Source organism: Syngnathus acus, chromosome 5 (assembly GCF_901709675.1).
Source record: "Syngnathus acus chromosome 5, fSynAcu1.2, whole genome shotgun sequence".
NCBI classification, from domain to species: Eukaryota; Metazoa; Chordata; class Actinopteri; order Syngnathiformes; family Syngnathidae; genus Syngnathus; species Syngnathus acus.
Genome location: NC_051091.1, coordinates 11,007,012 through 11,018,405, shown reverse-complemented (window position 1 = coordinate 11,018,405; position 11,394 = coordinate 11,007,012). Strand labels below are relative to the sequence as shown.

General features: G+C 47.7%; 2 protein-coding genes across 12 annotated transcripts; one reads left to right on the top strand and one right to left on the bottom strand.

The window, feature by feature from the left end:
- On the bottom strand, positions 1–7,454 carry brpf3a (bromodomain and PHD finger containing, 3a). 11 transcript variants are annotated; one of them, XM_037253013.1, is made up of 14 exons: positions 7,088–7,161; positions 6,905–6,936; positions 5,934–5,976; positions 4,484–5,809; positions 4,209–4,365; positions 3,788–4,123; positions 3,408–3,720; positions 3,057–3,326; positions 2,336–2,842; positions 2,131–2,185; positions 1,961–2,049; positions 1,697–1,794; positions 1,454–1,608; positions 1–1,287 (listed from the first exon to the last, which is right to left on the bottom strand). In XM_037253013.1, coding segments are annotated over exons 3-14 (3,495 nt in total). In that variant the 5' UTR covers positions 5,936–5,976; positions 6,905–6,936; positions 7,088–7,161; the 3' UTR covers positions 1–1,100. The 11 variants fall into 11 exon arrangements, with proteins under 11 accessions (XP_037108908.1, XP_037108907.1, XP_037108906.1 ...); XM_037253012.1 differs by having other exon boundaries at positions 5,934–5,980; positions 7,088–7,160; XM_037253011.1 differs by lacking the exon at positions 6,905–6,936 and having other exon boundaries at positions 7,088–7,454.
- A 536-nt stretch (positions 7,455–7,990) lies between these two features.
- si:dkey-183j2.10 (glutamate receptor U1) lies at positions 7,991–11,391 on the top strand. Its single transcript, XM_037253015.1, has 10 exons — positions 7,991–8,095; positions 8,171–8,255; positions 9,219–9,250; positions 9,329–9,508; positions 9,576–9,799; positions 9,919–10,016; positions 10,159–10,376; positions 10,470–10,689; positions 10,798–11,042; positions 11,133–11,391. Exons 2-10 carry the CDS (start codon positions 8,195–8,197, stop codon positions 11,244–11,246), a joined length of 1,392 nt encoding a protein of 463 aa, XP_037108910.1. The 5' UTR covers positions 7,991–8,095; positions 8,171–8,194; the 3' UTR covers positions 11,247–11,391.
- Positions 11,392–11,394: the final 3 nt, after the last annotated feature.

Genomic DNA, 11,394 nt, shown 5'->3' with positions numbered 1-11,394 from the left:
TTCAGTTGATTGAAACAGCTTTTATTGTTTGAGAAAATATGGCCTCTTGCAGATGAGATCTGCCTCGGAAAGGCGAATGGTCTTGTGCCGTTTGACTTTTTATTTTTCTTAAAGAAAACCTCCTGACATGTCGTCACGGTTACAAAGAGCTACGAAGCATCGTACACACAAAAGTCTTTTCCCGTATTTGACTCATTGCTTTAAAATAGCAGTTTTTTTTTTTGTTTTTATAAATTAAAATTCTAAAATTGCATTCCTTTTAAATTACTTCCTGTTAGCTGGTATAAACAAACATTTACATATGTACAAAACTACACAAAAACTACACTTTTTACTAAGCTTAGTAATCAGTCGCATAATATGTGCCACATGCACTCTTGCACACGCACACACTGGAGCCAGTTTGTGCTTTTTAAGTCGATTCGAGTCGCTCGACCGCAGTAGTCTTTGTATGCACTTAGCAGGTACTCCACACATACAATGTCACTTTCACAATATGGAAAAACATAGGTACAGACTACAAGTCCCACATACTATATATCACATCATGGCTGGACCACAATATATTAAGTGCAAAAAATAAAAGAAAATACAGTGCAACCTCCAAAATGAGCTTTTTCTGTGCCTTTTCTATAATGTGATGCTCCATATAATATGAACAGTACAATTAAAGATCCTGTAAAGTGAATTGTGTGGTTTGCCTTGTATGATTAGTAATGATTTTATTACAGAAACAGACTCAATAATTTCCTATTTGAAAAAAAATATTTAAATCTAGAACAACTTGGAAGTCATCCACAGCTGATTTTAGGAGGTTCCACTGTAATGTTCTCTCAGGTCTACTATTGATAATGCTGTGTCTAAGTCCAGCCATAAGGCGAGTGTCAAGTGAGACTTTCACAAAATACAATCTAAATACACGTTTCCCTTTTCAGAGTTCAGTATTTACAAGTCTTGAATAACTTTGGCCAAAAAGTCAAAATAAAACTCATTTCATATAAACTCAGTGTTAACCCTCCACTACTTACCCTTCATCTTTAGAGCACCCGGAGAAGTTTGTATTTTGTTTGAGGTTCAACTCCCTAACCCCATAAATAAAGTCATATAAAGTTGGAGGTGGGGGTGAAGTTAAGGTTGCCTCGGATGCGGTTCAAGTGCATCATGGCTCGGTCGTACGCCGTGTGCACCGACTTGCGAACGCTCGGCTTCTTGCCTTCCATCAGGCGAAGTTTGTCCACCGTGTCATCCATTCCCATGGGCAGCAGTTTATCCCGAGGGAGCCACTGCCTGAAAATTATGGGGGAACTATTATGGACAATTAACTTGAATTACATGTACACACATAGTTGGTCATCTGGAGTGCGTGCAAGCAAGACATTTGCAAGAGTTGGCCATGTATTGAGTTACATGGTGTCAGAAACCAGCAGGTTGGGTCGGCCATTCCAGATCTTACCAGGTCCGTTTGGTGTCAAAGAAGAGCACCAGGAAGAGCTTTTGTCCAGTCTCAGTCCGCCTCCACTCGCCCAGCTTGAGCACCTCCACAGGAGGCACTGGGATGGGGATGCCGTTATGGAGGAGTCCTTCCTGGGGCATGTCTGGGTCAACGATCTGCCACGGGGAGGGGGATATATGAACAATCGCTCTTTCAGCGACTCGGCGGAAGCGAGGCTCTCGTGCGCCGTGGGCTCTTTCTCACCATGGCAGGGTATGATGGATATCCTCTGCATTTGGCCCACACCAGATCAAGAGGGGCCAATTCCGTCTTGCTGTCTGGACAAAGAAGTGTAAGCTTGCCTGTGGAAAACATGAAATAACAAATCAGAATTTATAATATACAAAGAGAACAACTACAGAATTTGACATGACCCAAAAATGTGATTTTCCAACATATAGGCTGAAACACTCATTTTGGAAAATTCAAGTTGCAAGTTGTAAAAGGTGTGTGTGGTCTAGTACAAACCCGATTCTGAGATATCTCCAATGTCGTTGATGAGATCCTTGGCCAGCGCGGGTTTCCCTCGGCTGCGTTTTGGAGGTGACGCCATGCAGCTGGACACAAATGGAGACAGAAAGAACACTATAATGCCACGTCAGCGTCTGCCGCCAGAAGTTAATTTGCAAGCCACTTACTTGAGTTTTTGGTCTTCGTCGTGTTCCTCCGAGATGTGTTTTCCATTTGTTAGGTCTAAATAGAAAAACAAAGACATTTGGCATTTCTAGACGCCATGCTCCAGCCACATTAGCTCTTATAGACTTCGTTATGACATACCAAGCAAAATTCTATCTTGCTGAACGAAATAAATACAAGACCCAAAAACAAGCTCATCTTCCTCACCAGAGTGTTTGTCCGCCTCGCTGTCTGAGCTGTGGCCTTGAGATCTCAGGTGGCGTGAGTGAGGCGAGGGAGGAGTGGGTGGCAGGACGGTGATGTTGGCACGGGGTGAATGCGGACTGGCGGGGACGCCGTTGGTCGGATCCTCTGCCGCTTTGCCGTTGTGCTGCGACGGAGATTTCTTTTTACCAGCTCTCGCGCCGTTTTTGGCTTTCTTAAACAAGACGGACGTGCGCCGGCCGACGCCCAGCGCGGGTGAGGCTGGCGGCGTCCCCAAGGGCGTGCCCTCATGAACGGCCTCCGGTTGGGAAAACGGCGTTTCGCCCACTTCGGCCTCGTCCTCGCCCTGGCTTTTGTTGCCGCTTCGTGATGTTCTCTGCCGCTTGTAGGAGCGCCCGGGAGAGCGTCGGCCTCCCGTTACGATGCCCAGGACGGGCGGTTCCAGCGGAGCGTCGCCAGGAAGCGGCGATGACGCCGGACATGTAAGTTCTAACACAGGAGGGGAGTCATCTGTAAGTAGAAAATAACGTTGGATAGCATGAAAAATCAAGTAGATCAGTGGTGTCTAATGGGTGACTTTGGATGTTGATCCCTGTTTTACAAAGTAAACGCATATTTTTTACACAGATATTTACTGTGGAAAATTCACTCGCAGCTCTTAAGCGACAGCAATGATTCAGCTATTCTGCAAAATTTCGGTGTCATAGAAGCTTTTATATTTTACCTGCAGACACAATTCCGTTATCCACAATCTTCCTTTTTGACTTCTTTTCTTTTGTCTCCTCCTCCTCCTCTTCCCCCTTGGCGTTAAGAGTCTGCTGCTGGTTCAGCTTCTGCCTCAGCATGTTGATTTCTCGCCGCAGTAGTCGAATGCGCTTGGTGCGTCCACCGCTTGTCCGCATGGACGTCACCACGTCCAGTTTATCCAGCAAGGCCTTGAGCTGCTCATCTGTGCTCAGGTGAAGCCTGTTATCGGGGTCCAAGAGGGAGTCAACTGGTTGAGAGGGAAAATAAATGCGTAAGTGTGGATTTTGGTTGTGTCCGCCCAAGCAAACCTTACTAGATGGTGCCTCACCGTCATCCCAGGTACACTGCTGAAAGCCGTGCTTGTTGGGAGAATCGGGCAGGTGCATACCGGTGCTCGGGTCCAGGCCGATGCTCTGCGACTGCCTGTGGGCGTGGCGAAGGATGGCCCTGCCCACCTCGCGCTGCTGCAAGGCCGTTTTATGGAACATGGTGTCTTTGGAGTTGTACTTGAGGCAGTTGGAGATCATGAGCTCAAAGTCCTCCTCCAAGTCGGCGACAGAGCAGTAGGCGTGACCCTCCAGCTTGGTCCGCATGGTGGACAAGTCCATGGGCCGGGATACAAACTCCAGGTAGTCTGGGACCTCGTGAATGATTCGAATGCCGTTACTACCACGACTGTGAAACATGGCTGCAGCTAATGACACTAACCTCTGCTAGATTGACAGGTTGAGAAAAGATTTTGGCAGTGTCCTTCTCTTGCAGCTGCTCCAAAGTCGTCCGCAGGAGCACCAACGCCGGTGTTAGCTTCAGCTCCGTGGCAGCCTGCTGGACTTTCATCTGAAAAGCATAGTCCATCGTTTGATTATTTGGGTTTCGGTGAGAATTGGCAAAATCATGACCCACGTGTTCCCTCTTTAGCCGCTCTCTCTTGCGAATGAGTTCCACCAGTAGTCTGGCTCTTTCCAGGTCTTGCCTCAACTTCTGCCAGTAACGCAGCTCCTCTCGGGCAGCGCACAGTTTCTCATCCGGCTCCTTCTGAACACACTCACGGTGAACACACGTCGACCTAAATGTCAAGGTGGGGTGGGGGGGGGGGGCTATTATTTCATATTTTTCCACCGTTCCTCACCTGTTCGGTAGTCCGGTGGGCCTGCATGTGGGAGTGAAGTCGCCGTATTAGAGGCATCCCATTTCGCGACTGCCGCTTCAGTAGCCAGAAACTGTGAAGCCTTTGCATGAACTGATTCTTCCGCTGGACTTCTACTCCTGTGCAGATCTTGTTCAGCCTGTAGAGGAGACAAATGAATTGCCACAAGGACTCATCACGCCAAATACCATAAGGTAAGCATAGCTAGTTCAAATGTTCATTTAATTTGGTGGGTTGATGCATGATGATGGGCTCACCTGTGAGAGGGAATTTGAGGCACAAGCAGCACAGGCACATTGGAACGACGCGTGGGCCCTTTCGTGCTCTTCTTCTTCAGGCCCTTGGACGCCTTCTTTGCTGGTGGCGTTGGGGAGCTCTGAGTGTAAGAGCGCTGCGCCCTGTTTCCCCTTCCTCCAACCAGTCTCCCTTCCACCGACTCGTCTCCAGACCCGTCCCGTCGAGACCCCTCCGGGGAGTGGTGCTCGCAGTAGGCGGTCTTCTTCACCGAGAAAGTGGTCCCGTTGACGCCCGTCTCCCGTACAGGGTCTATCTTCATGTAGAGTCCGGCTTTCTGGGCGCAGGTGACATGAAAGGCGCGGTAGCAGTTGGCTTTGTGGCACTGGATGGACGCGCCGCAGCCCTTCTGCTTGCACAGGTAACAGGTGAGCTTCCAGCGGGCGGTAGGGATGTTCGTCACGCCTTCCACAGGCTCCAGGAAGACCGTGTTGGCAAAGCACACTTCCGGGATCCAGATGGCACACACCACGTGGGCCCAGCGTCCGTCGCTGGTCTGCTTGAAGGCACCTCCTTGATTGGGACACAACACGCAATCTACAGGGCGGGAAGGCGACTGCAGGCAGCAGCGGCACAGCCACTGGCCCTCGGGTACATACGGCACGCCGTAGCACTCCTGGTGCACGGCCAGGTTGCAGATGTCGCAGAAGAGGATGACGTTGCTGTTCAGGCACTCGTCGTCCAGGCACACGCAGCAGAACGCGTCCTCGTCCACGGCGCACTGCGACAGTGCCAGGCTGCGAGATTCTAAGATGGACTCTCTTTCCAGACGGTCAATCAGAAGCTCGAAAGTGTCAGCGGACACGGACGCGTGGCCGTCGCATACTCGTTTCTGATTCACCATCTCCAGCCAGGCCAGGTCTTCCTCGTCCATGTCGTACTCTGCGACTCTGTCCAGCTCCTCACCGGACTTCTCAATGAAGCGGTAGTAGGCGGTGGGCAAAGGAGAGGCTTCCAGGGGGCTAACGGAGCTAAATGTACGGAAGGTGGGCTCTGGGAGCGGACTCTGCAACTGGAGGGAATTGGTGGATGCCGTTTGCTGCTGGGAGCCAAGTCGCTTGTTCTGCTGTGACACATTTTTGCAATTCTTCCTTCCTTTGTTGTTGGAGGGCTTCCTCCTCTGCGTCTGCACACTGTTCTCCTTGTTGCTGTTGCACTCCACAATGTCCTGGGCCATCATCTCATCCTCCGTGATCACCGGCAGGGGATCGCTGATGTTGATGCGGTGGAGCCTGCCCTCCAGGTCCACCTCCACGATCTTCTGCGCCTGGGCGTACGTCAGCGTCTCCCTAGAAGGAGAGAGCTGCAATTTGTAGGGTGAGGGCGAGCGCAACTGGCCCGCTGAGCCTCTACCCCTGCCTCGCCCTCTGCCTCGGGCGCGGCCCATGTTGAGTGCGATTACAGCGGTCTTACATTCCCACCTCCTCGCCTTCTGCATGGGAGGGGCTTACACCGGCTACCTTAAACACAAGCAAAGGAAACATTTTTTTTTAGAGACATTAGGTTTGTTGGATTTACAAATTAGCAGCAGCTAAAAGGGCTGGCTTGTGAAAAATAGCGCATACTTGATCGCTCTGTGAAGTTGTCCAGGTAGGGGCAGTTAGAGATTGCGTCTTTGTACATGCTCACTTACTTGAGGCCCTCTCAAAACAGGCTCATTTCCACAAGACATGAGGTAGGGTGTTTAAAGTGTACTGTAGTTTGTGATTGTTTTGGTAATTTGTTGAAAACATGGAAAAATGCACAATACTTTAAAAGAACAAACAAATTGCTTAATTGATGGCCAAATACAGAATATCCTCATCCAGGTGTCTACATCTGGTCAAATGTAATGCAAAGGAGCTTTTTAACGATATGTTAAAATGATTACTGTTTCTTCTAGTTTGATTCTTGTGTCGCAAAATAAGGGAACTATACTAGTCCGAAAATACTATTTTGGTATGGTGAAAGGAGTATTAATGTTTTTTCAAAGGCTGATTTGTTGCAGTAACTTGAAGTATTTGGCGCTTGTTGGAGCTGTCCAGGGGCTCCTAATATTTTGGTCGGTATGACGTCTCTGCCTGTAAGGAGACGCCCCGTCCCTGTCCCTATTGGTCCAATCGGGAGCCAGTAAAGCTGTCACGTTCCTTAACGTCCAATCAAATTTCCGTACAATGTTTTTTTCCCCAACCTTCTTGCTGTGTATAGTTCGGTTGAGGAGCGCTAAATACCAACCCGAGTAGCTCGACGTCCGTCAGCCATTTTGAGCTCTGAACAGCAACAAGCGACACAGTTACATTATGGCAACAGCAGCAATAATAATAATATTAATAATTGCATACCGAGCTGACACGCGGCATTAGGATGTATGCATAAATTAGACGACATGACATGGGTATATTAACCGTTTGGAACGTTAGTGCGTTGCGATCGTTTGCTGCAAATAAAAAAAAAAAAGAGGAAAATATGTCTACGGTAGCGTTTCTCTGTCGGGCAAAGCACCAAACATACATACACACAGACTCGTAGAACAAAATGGCTATTTTCCGAGCAAGACACCAAACATCGAATATGTCTGCCTTACTTACCGTGAAAAGTGGCTCTCAGCGGTGCGAATGTCAAACAGGAGGGAGGGTGGAGAAGGGAAAAAAAAGGACCTCGCTAAATGTCAGCTCAGGCTTGAACCACCGCGGCGGACATGCTAGCTGTTACCCTAGCTAGCCGGTCATTTCGGGAGCGACGCGGCGTCATCTTCGTTTCAACCGCTCTGGTTACGATGAAGCACCCAAACCCGGACGCTCACATGGCTGTGACTTAAACCTCCCCAGCGGTGCCGGTCCACGGCCATACGGTCGCGTAACCGCAAAGATATCAAATTAATGTACCTAGGATATGGCTACATTTTCAGTTAGGATGGCTCGAAAAGTACGACCCTTCAACGTAGCCAACCAATCAGGGGCCGCCGCTTTGCTTCGCGGACAACGCGCACCATCTTGTGATTGGTCCATTTGGCAAATCGAGTTCACCGCACTCGATCGGGGAATAAGTAACGTGGAAAAGCGATGAGAATAACAACAGCGCGTCTCTCTCGCGCCTTTTGGCCGTGTCCTCAACGTGTTTACACTACATTGCAGTGAACACTATTGCCACTAATTCCAAAGTGAATATTACCATTTAGCGTCTAAAGTCTCTCTCCCCTTCTTGAATATTACCATTTTGCGTCTAAAGTCTATCTCCCCTTCTAAAACATTTAGAATTTTACACCCTGAATACTAATACTACAGTATATGGTCCCAAAAACATATTTTGTAACAGTGGCACACGTACAATAAACAGCTGTCTTGCAGACACATTTTCAGAACAAGGCCCAACTATTGTAACTATTTACCTGGATGTTTGATTTCATAGTCATCGTTCACATAGTCGGTCCCCATTAATATTTCTCTCACCACTGCAAATCTCTTTCACAAACTCCTCCCACCAACCAAGCGTCACTGCTGATGATCACCAATTTGGCAATCCTCACATCACTCTGTGGCTCAATTCAGTTTGTCGACGTCCCAGACCAGCGGTCAGGTGCCGTGTTAAAATTAAAAGTAGGCTATACTTTGCTTATGTATTATTGAAAATTGGGTGTATGTGATGGTGACTGTACTTTTTACTAATTATAGGGATAGCAACATCAAATCTTCAGGATGCTGTTTGTTTTTTTATCATCTGTTTGGTTCCTCTTCAACATTGGGACAAGCACTGCAGGTAAGGAATATGCATAGATAGCACTACATAGCATGCATTAATTTGGCTAAGTCTGAATTTAGTTCAAAATCCCAGAAATGTTAATATTATACAATAATACATTTATTTATCTCAGTGGACTAAGTTTGAGCATATCTGCCTCACACAAAACATGCATGCTAGTTTTAAGGCTCTGAATTGTCTATATTTGAGTGTGAATGGGAATGTTGCGTTGTGATTAGCTCGTGACTTGTCTAGCGTGTACTCCAAATGAAGATGGTACAGTGTAGAAAATGGGTAATTATTTTTATATTCTGTTTGAAAAAAGAAATATTATTAATAGTGCACTGTGCATAGATTTTAACCAGATGGGAAAATATCTGAAATATGTTCGGGGGGGTTTCAAGCATATGCGACACACAGCATGTGGCAACTTCCTCTGGCCCATCATCAAACTCCCCAAAGTGTTAAATATTCGTCAACTCTGCATCCTGTTGGACTGCTGAGAAAGAAGAAAAGCTGTTGACTTTTCATGCAAAAATAGTCATAAATCATCAATTTAGAAAGCGTGAGGGTGGGTGGGGGTTTCCATAAACAAAGGGCTTGTGTGTCTCAGTGACATGGGGTTGGAAGTGCCTGTATAAGTGTCAACTTTTTGAAAAGGACAATCCGCGAGGGCTTTGGCCCGGACTGGCGCTTTTGATACTCTTTTGACTGGCCTCTCATGTCCTTGTGCCATGACACTGACATGCTTTGAATGGACACGCCGCTGAGGACTGAAAAGTGCGGCCTTATCAAGGAGCCAGAGTTGTCAGCTCACCATGACGCAGGAAGGAGACATTTGTGTGTTCACCTCAAATGCACAAAGGAAGCTTTGATTTAGCTACATCTATTTTCTGGAATACTTGTTTTCATTACTGTCATGGGTGATCTTTAAAAAAAAAAAAAATCCATCCATTTTGTAATTTCTATTGTCTTCCCCAGGGCAATCTGATCTGAGAATTACAACAATCCTGGTAACGCTCTTATTTCTTCCATTCATAACGTTCTTTACGACTTAGGTGTTGACGTGCTAACCTTTAAACAAACTTTAGCAAGAGCCTTACACAATGTCCAAAGGCTCCCAACTGGAAGGCTTCTGCATGGACCTGTTGTCTGAAGTAGCCAAAAAGCTGGACTTCAGGTACAAAGTGCACCTGGTGAAGGACGCCTCGTATGGCAGACAGGATGACAACGGACAATGGAACGGGATGGTTGGCGAAGTGGTGCGAGGGGTAAGAAAATGACCTAAAGGGTGTTATCATGTGACACGGATGAGCTTGATTGTAAGGCTTTCCGCAGGAGGCCGATTTGGCAATCGCACCGCTGACCCTCACCGCGGCTCGGGAGAAGGCGGTAGGCATGACCAAACCCTTCATGCAGACAGGAATAAGCATCCTGCTGAGGAAGGACATCTCTGAGGGGACGGGCTTCTTTGACTTCCTCACTCCCTTTTCAGCCGAGACTTGGGCTGGTATTATCATCGCCTACCTGGGAACTGCTGCCTGCATCTCTATTGTGGCCAGGTTGGTAGTACAAGCATAATTTGCATAATATCACAATGTCCATGACCAGTCAGCTAGACTGGGCAAAACACTCGCTCACACAGGCAGACAGTTATCTATTTTTTTTTTCTTCCCTGCAGGGTCAGCCCGAGTGAGTGGAGTCAACCTGAGAGTGAGCGGAGCATGTTCAACCTTGCACACAGTCTGTGGTACGCCGCCGGGGCGCTAACGCTACAAGGTAACGAGCACAGGATGACATCATGCGACCCACTACATTGCTTTCTTGTGAGCCAATAACCTTAATGTGGTAGCCTCCAAAGACTGCCTATCCTTCCGTCGATTTATTCTTATTTTTCAATGATGTTGTGGTGTGTTGCTAGGTGCTGGCCCGCATCCCAACGCGCTGTCAGGACGTGTGGTCTGCTGCAGCTGGTGGCTCTTTGCTGTGGTCATTCTGGCTTGTTATTTCTCCAACCTCAGCTCATCCAAAAGCTCAGAGTCCACTCAGCTGAGCGTGAAAGGCTTCGAGGACTTGGCTAATCAAGATGTGATTGAATACGGATGTTTGAGCGCCTCGTCCACGCTGGCCTTCTTCAAGGTGCGCGTGATGGACTGTTTGTTTCTCTTCCGGTTTCTCACTTAATAGTGGCCTTCATTTCATCTCTGTCTGGACTTTTCCTTTGTCGGCCAGAATTCCGACAACCCGGTGTATCGCAGGATCTACGAGCACATGGAGAGAAGTCAAAGTCTTGTATCGTCCATGGATGAAGGCATCCGGCGTGCAAAGGAAGGCAACTTTGCCTTCATCGGGGAGTCGGTGTCTCTGGACTTGGCGGTGGCACGCCACTGCGACCTGGTCAGAGCTCACGAGGTGGTCGGCATGAGAGGATACAGCATCGCCGCCAGGCTGGGTGAGCCCTCGTATTCAACGTGCTACATTTATTTGGACTTAATAACACGTTTCTGAATTTACATGACAGGATCATTTTTGTCATCTGACTAACTTTTTCTTCTCCAAGAATCTCCGATCATAAAGAATCTGAGTGTAGCCATCCTGCAGCTGAGCGAGGCGGGCGAGCTGGCTTATCTGCAGAGCAAATGGTGGGCCAGCAGCTGCATGGTGGACAAGGCTAAGGCGGCAGCTGTGCAACCGCATAGTCTCAAGGGAATGTTTGTGGTCCTTGCGTTGGGCCTCACGCTTGGAATGCTGCTGGCCATCCTGGAGCTCGCCTCCAGGAGTCGCAGCAGTGCAGTGGAGCAGAAGGTACGGTCACGTCTCGGAAAAATGGAACGATGCAAGGATAGTCATAGATACGAAAAAAAAAAATTCATTAAGTTTTCATTGTGTCCACAGAAATCCTTCTGCCGGGTGCTGACTGAAGAGCTCGGCTTGCGTTTCAGGAACAAAAGCAACAGTGCGACAAAGCGAGCTGAAGAGCTCGCTGATAAAGAAACAGAAAAAGCATAGAATCATTCGTCACCTACTGACAAATGGCCTATAACTTATAAAAACCTCTAACAATAATAGCTCAGTAATAATTCATCCAAATACACAAATAATTAACAACTAATTGTGAGCTGAAATAACACTTTGCATAAAAGTAAAAACTAAATAG

Bases quoted from the DNA above. Each gene is read 5' to 3' on its own strand.
- brpf3a (XM_037253002.1), bottom strand. From the start codon at position 5,958: ATGCAGAAGGCGAGGAGGTGGGAATGTAAGACCGCTGTAATCGCACTC. The intron at 2,843-3,056 runs GTAAAATATAAA...TTCTACTTACAG, and splicing joins TAACGGAATTGTGTCTGCAG to ATGACTCCCCTCCTGTGTTA. The intron at 1,609-1,696 runs GTGAGAAAGAGC...TCCCCGTGGCAG, and splicing joins ATCCATCATACCCTGCCATG to ATCGTTGACCCAGACATGCC.
- si:dkey-183j2.10 (XM_037253015.1), top strand. From the start codon at position 8,195: ATGCTGTTTGTTTTTTTATCATCTGTTTGGTTCCTCTTCAACATTGGG. The intron at 8,256-9,218 runs GTAAGGAATATG...TGTCTTCCCCAG, and splicing joins CATTGGGACAAGCACTGCAG to GGCAATCTGATCTGAGAATT. The intron at 9,509-9,575 runs GTAAGAAAATGA...GGCTTTCCGCAG, and splicing joins TTGGCGAAGTGGTGCGAGGG to GAGGCCGATTTGGCAATCGC.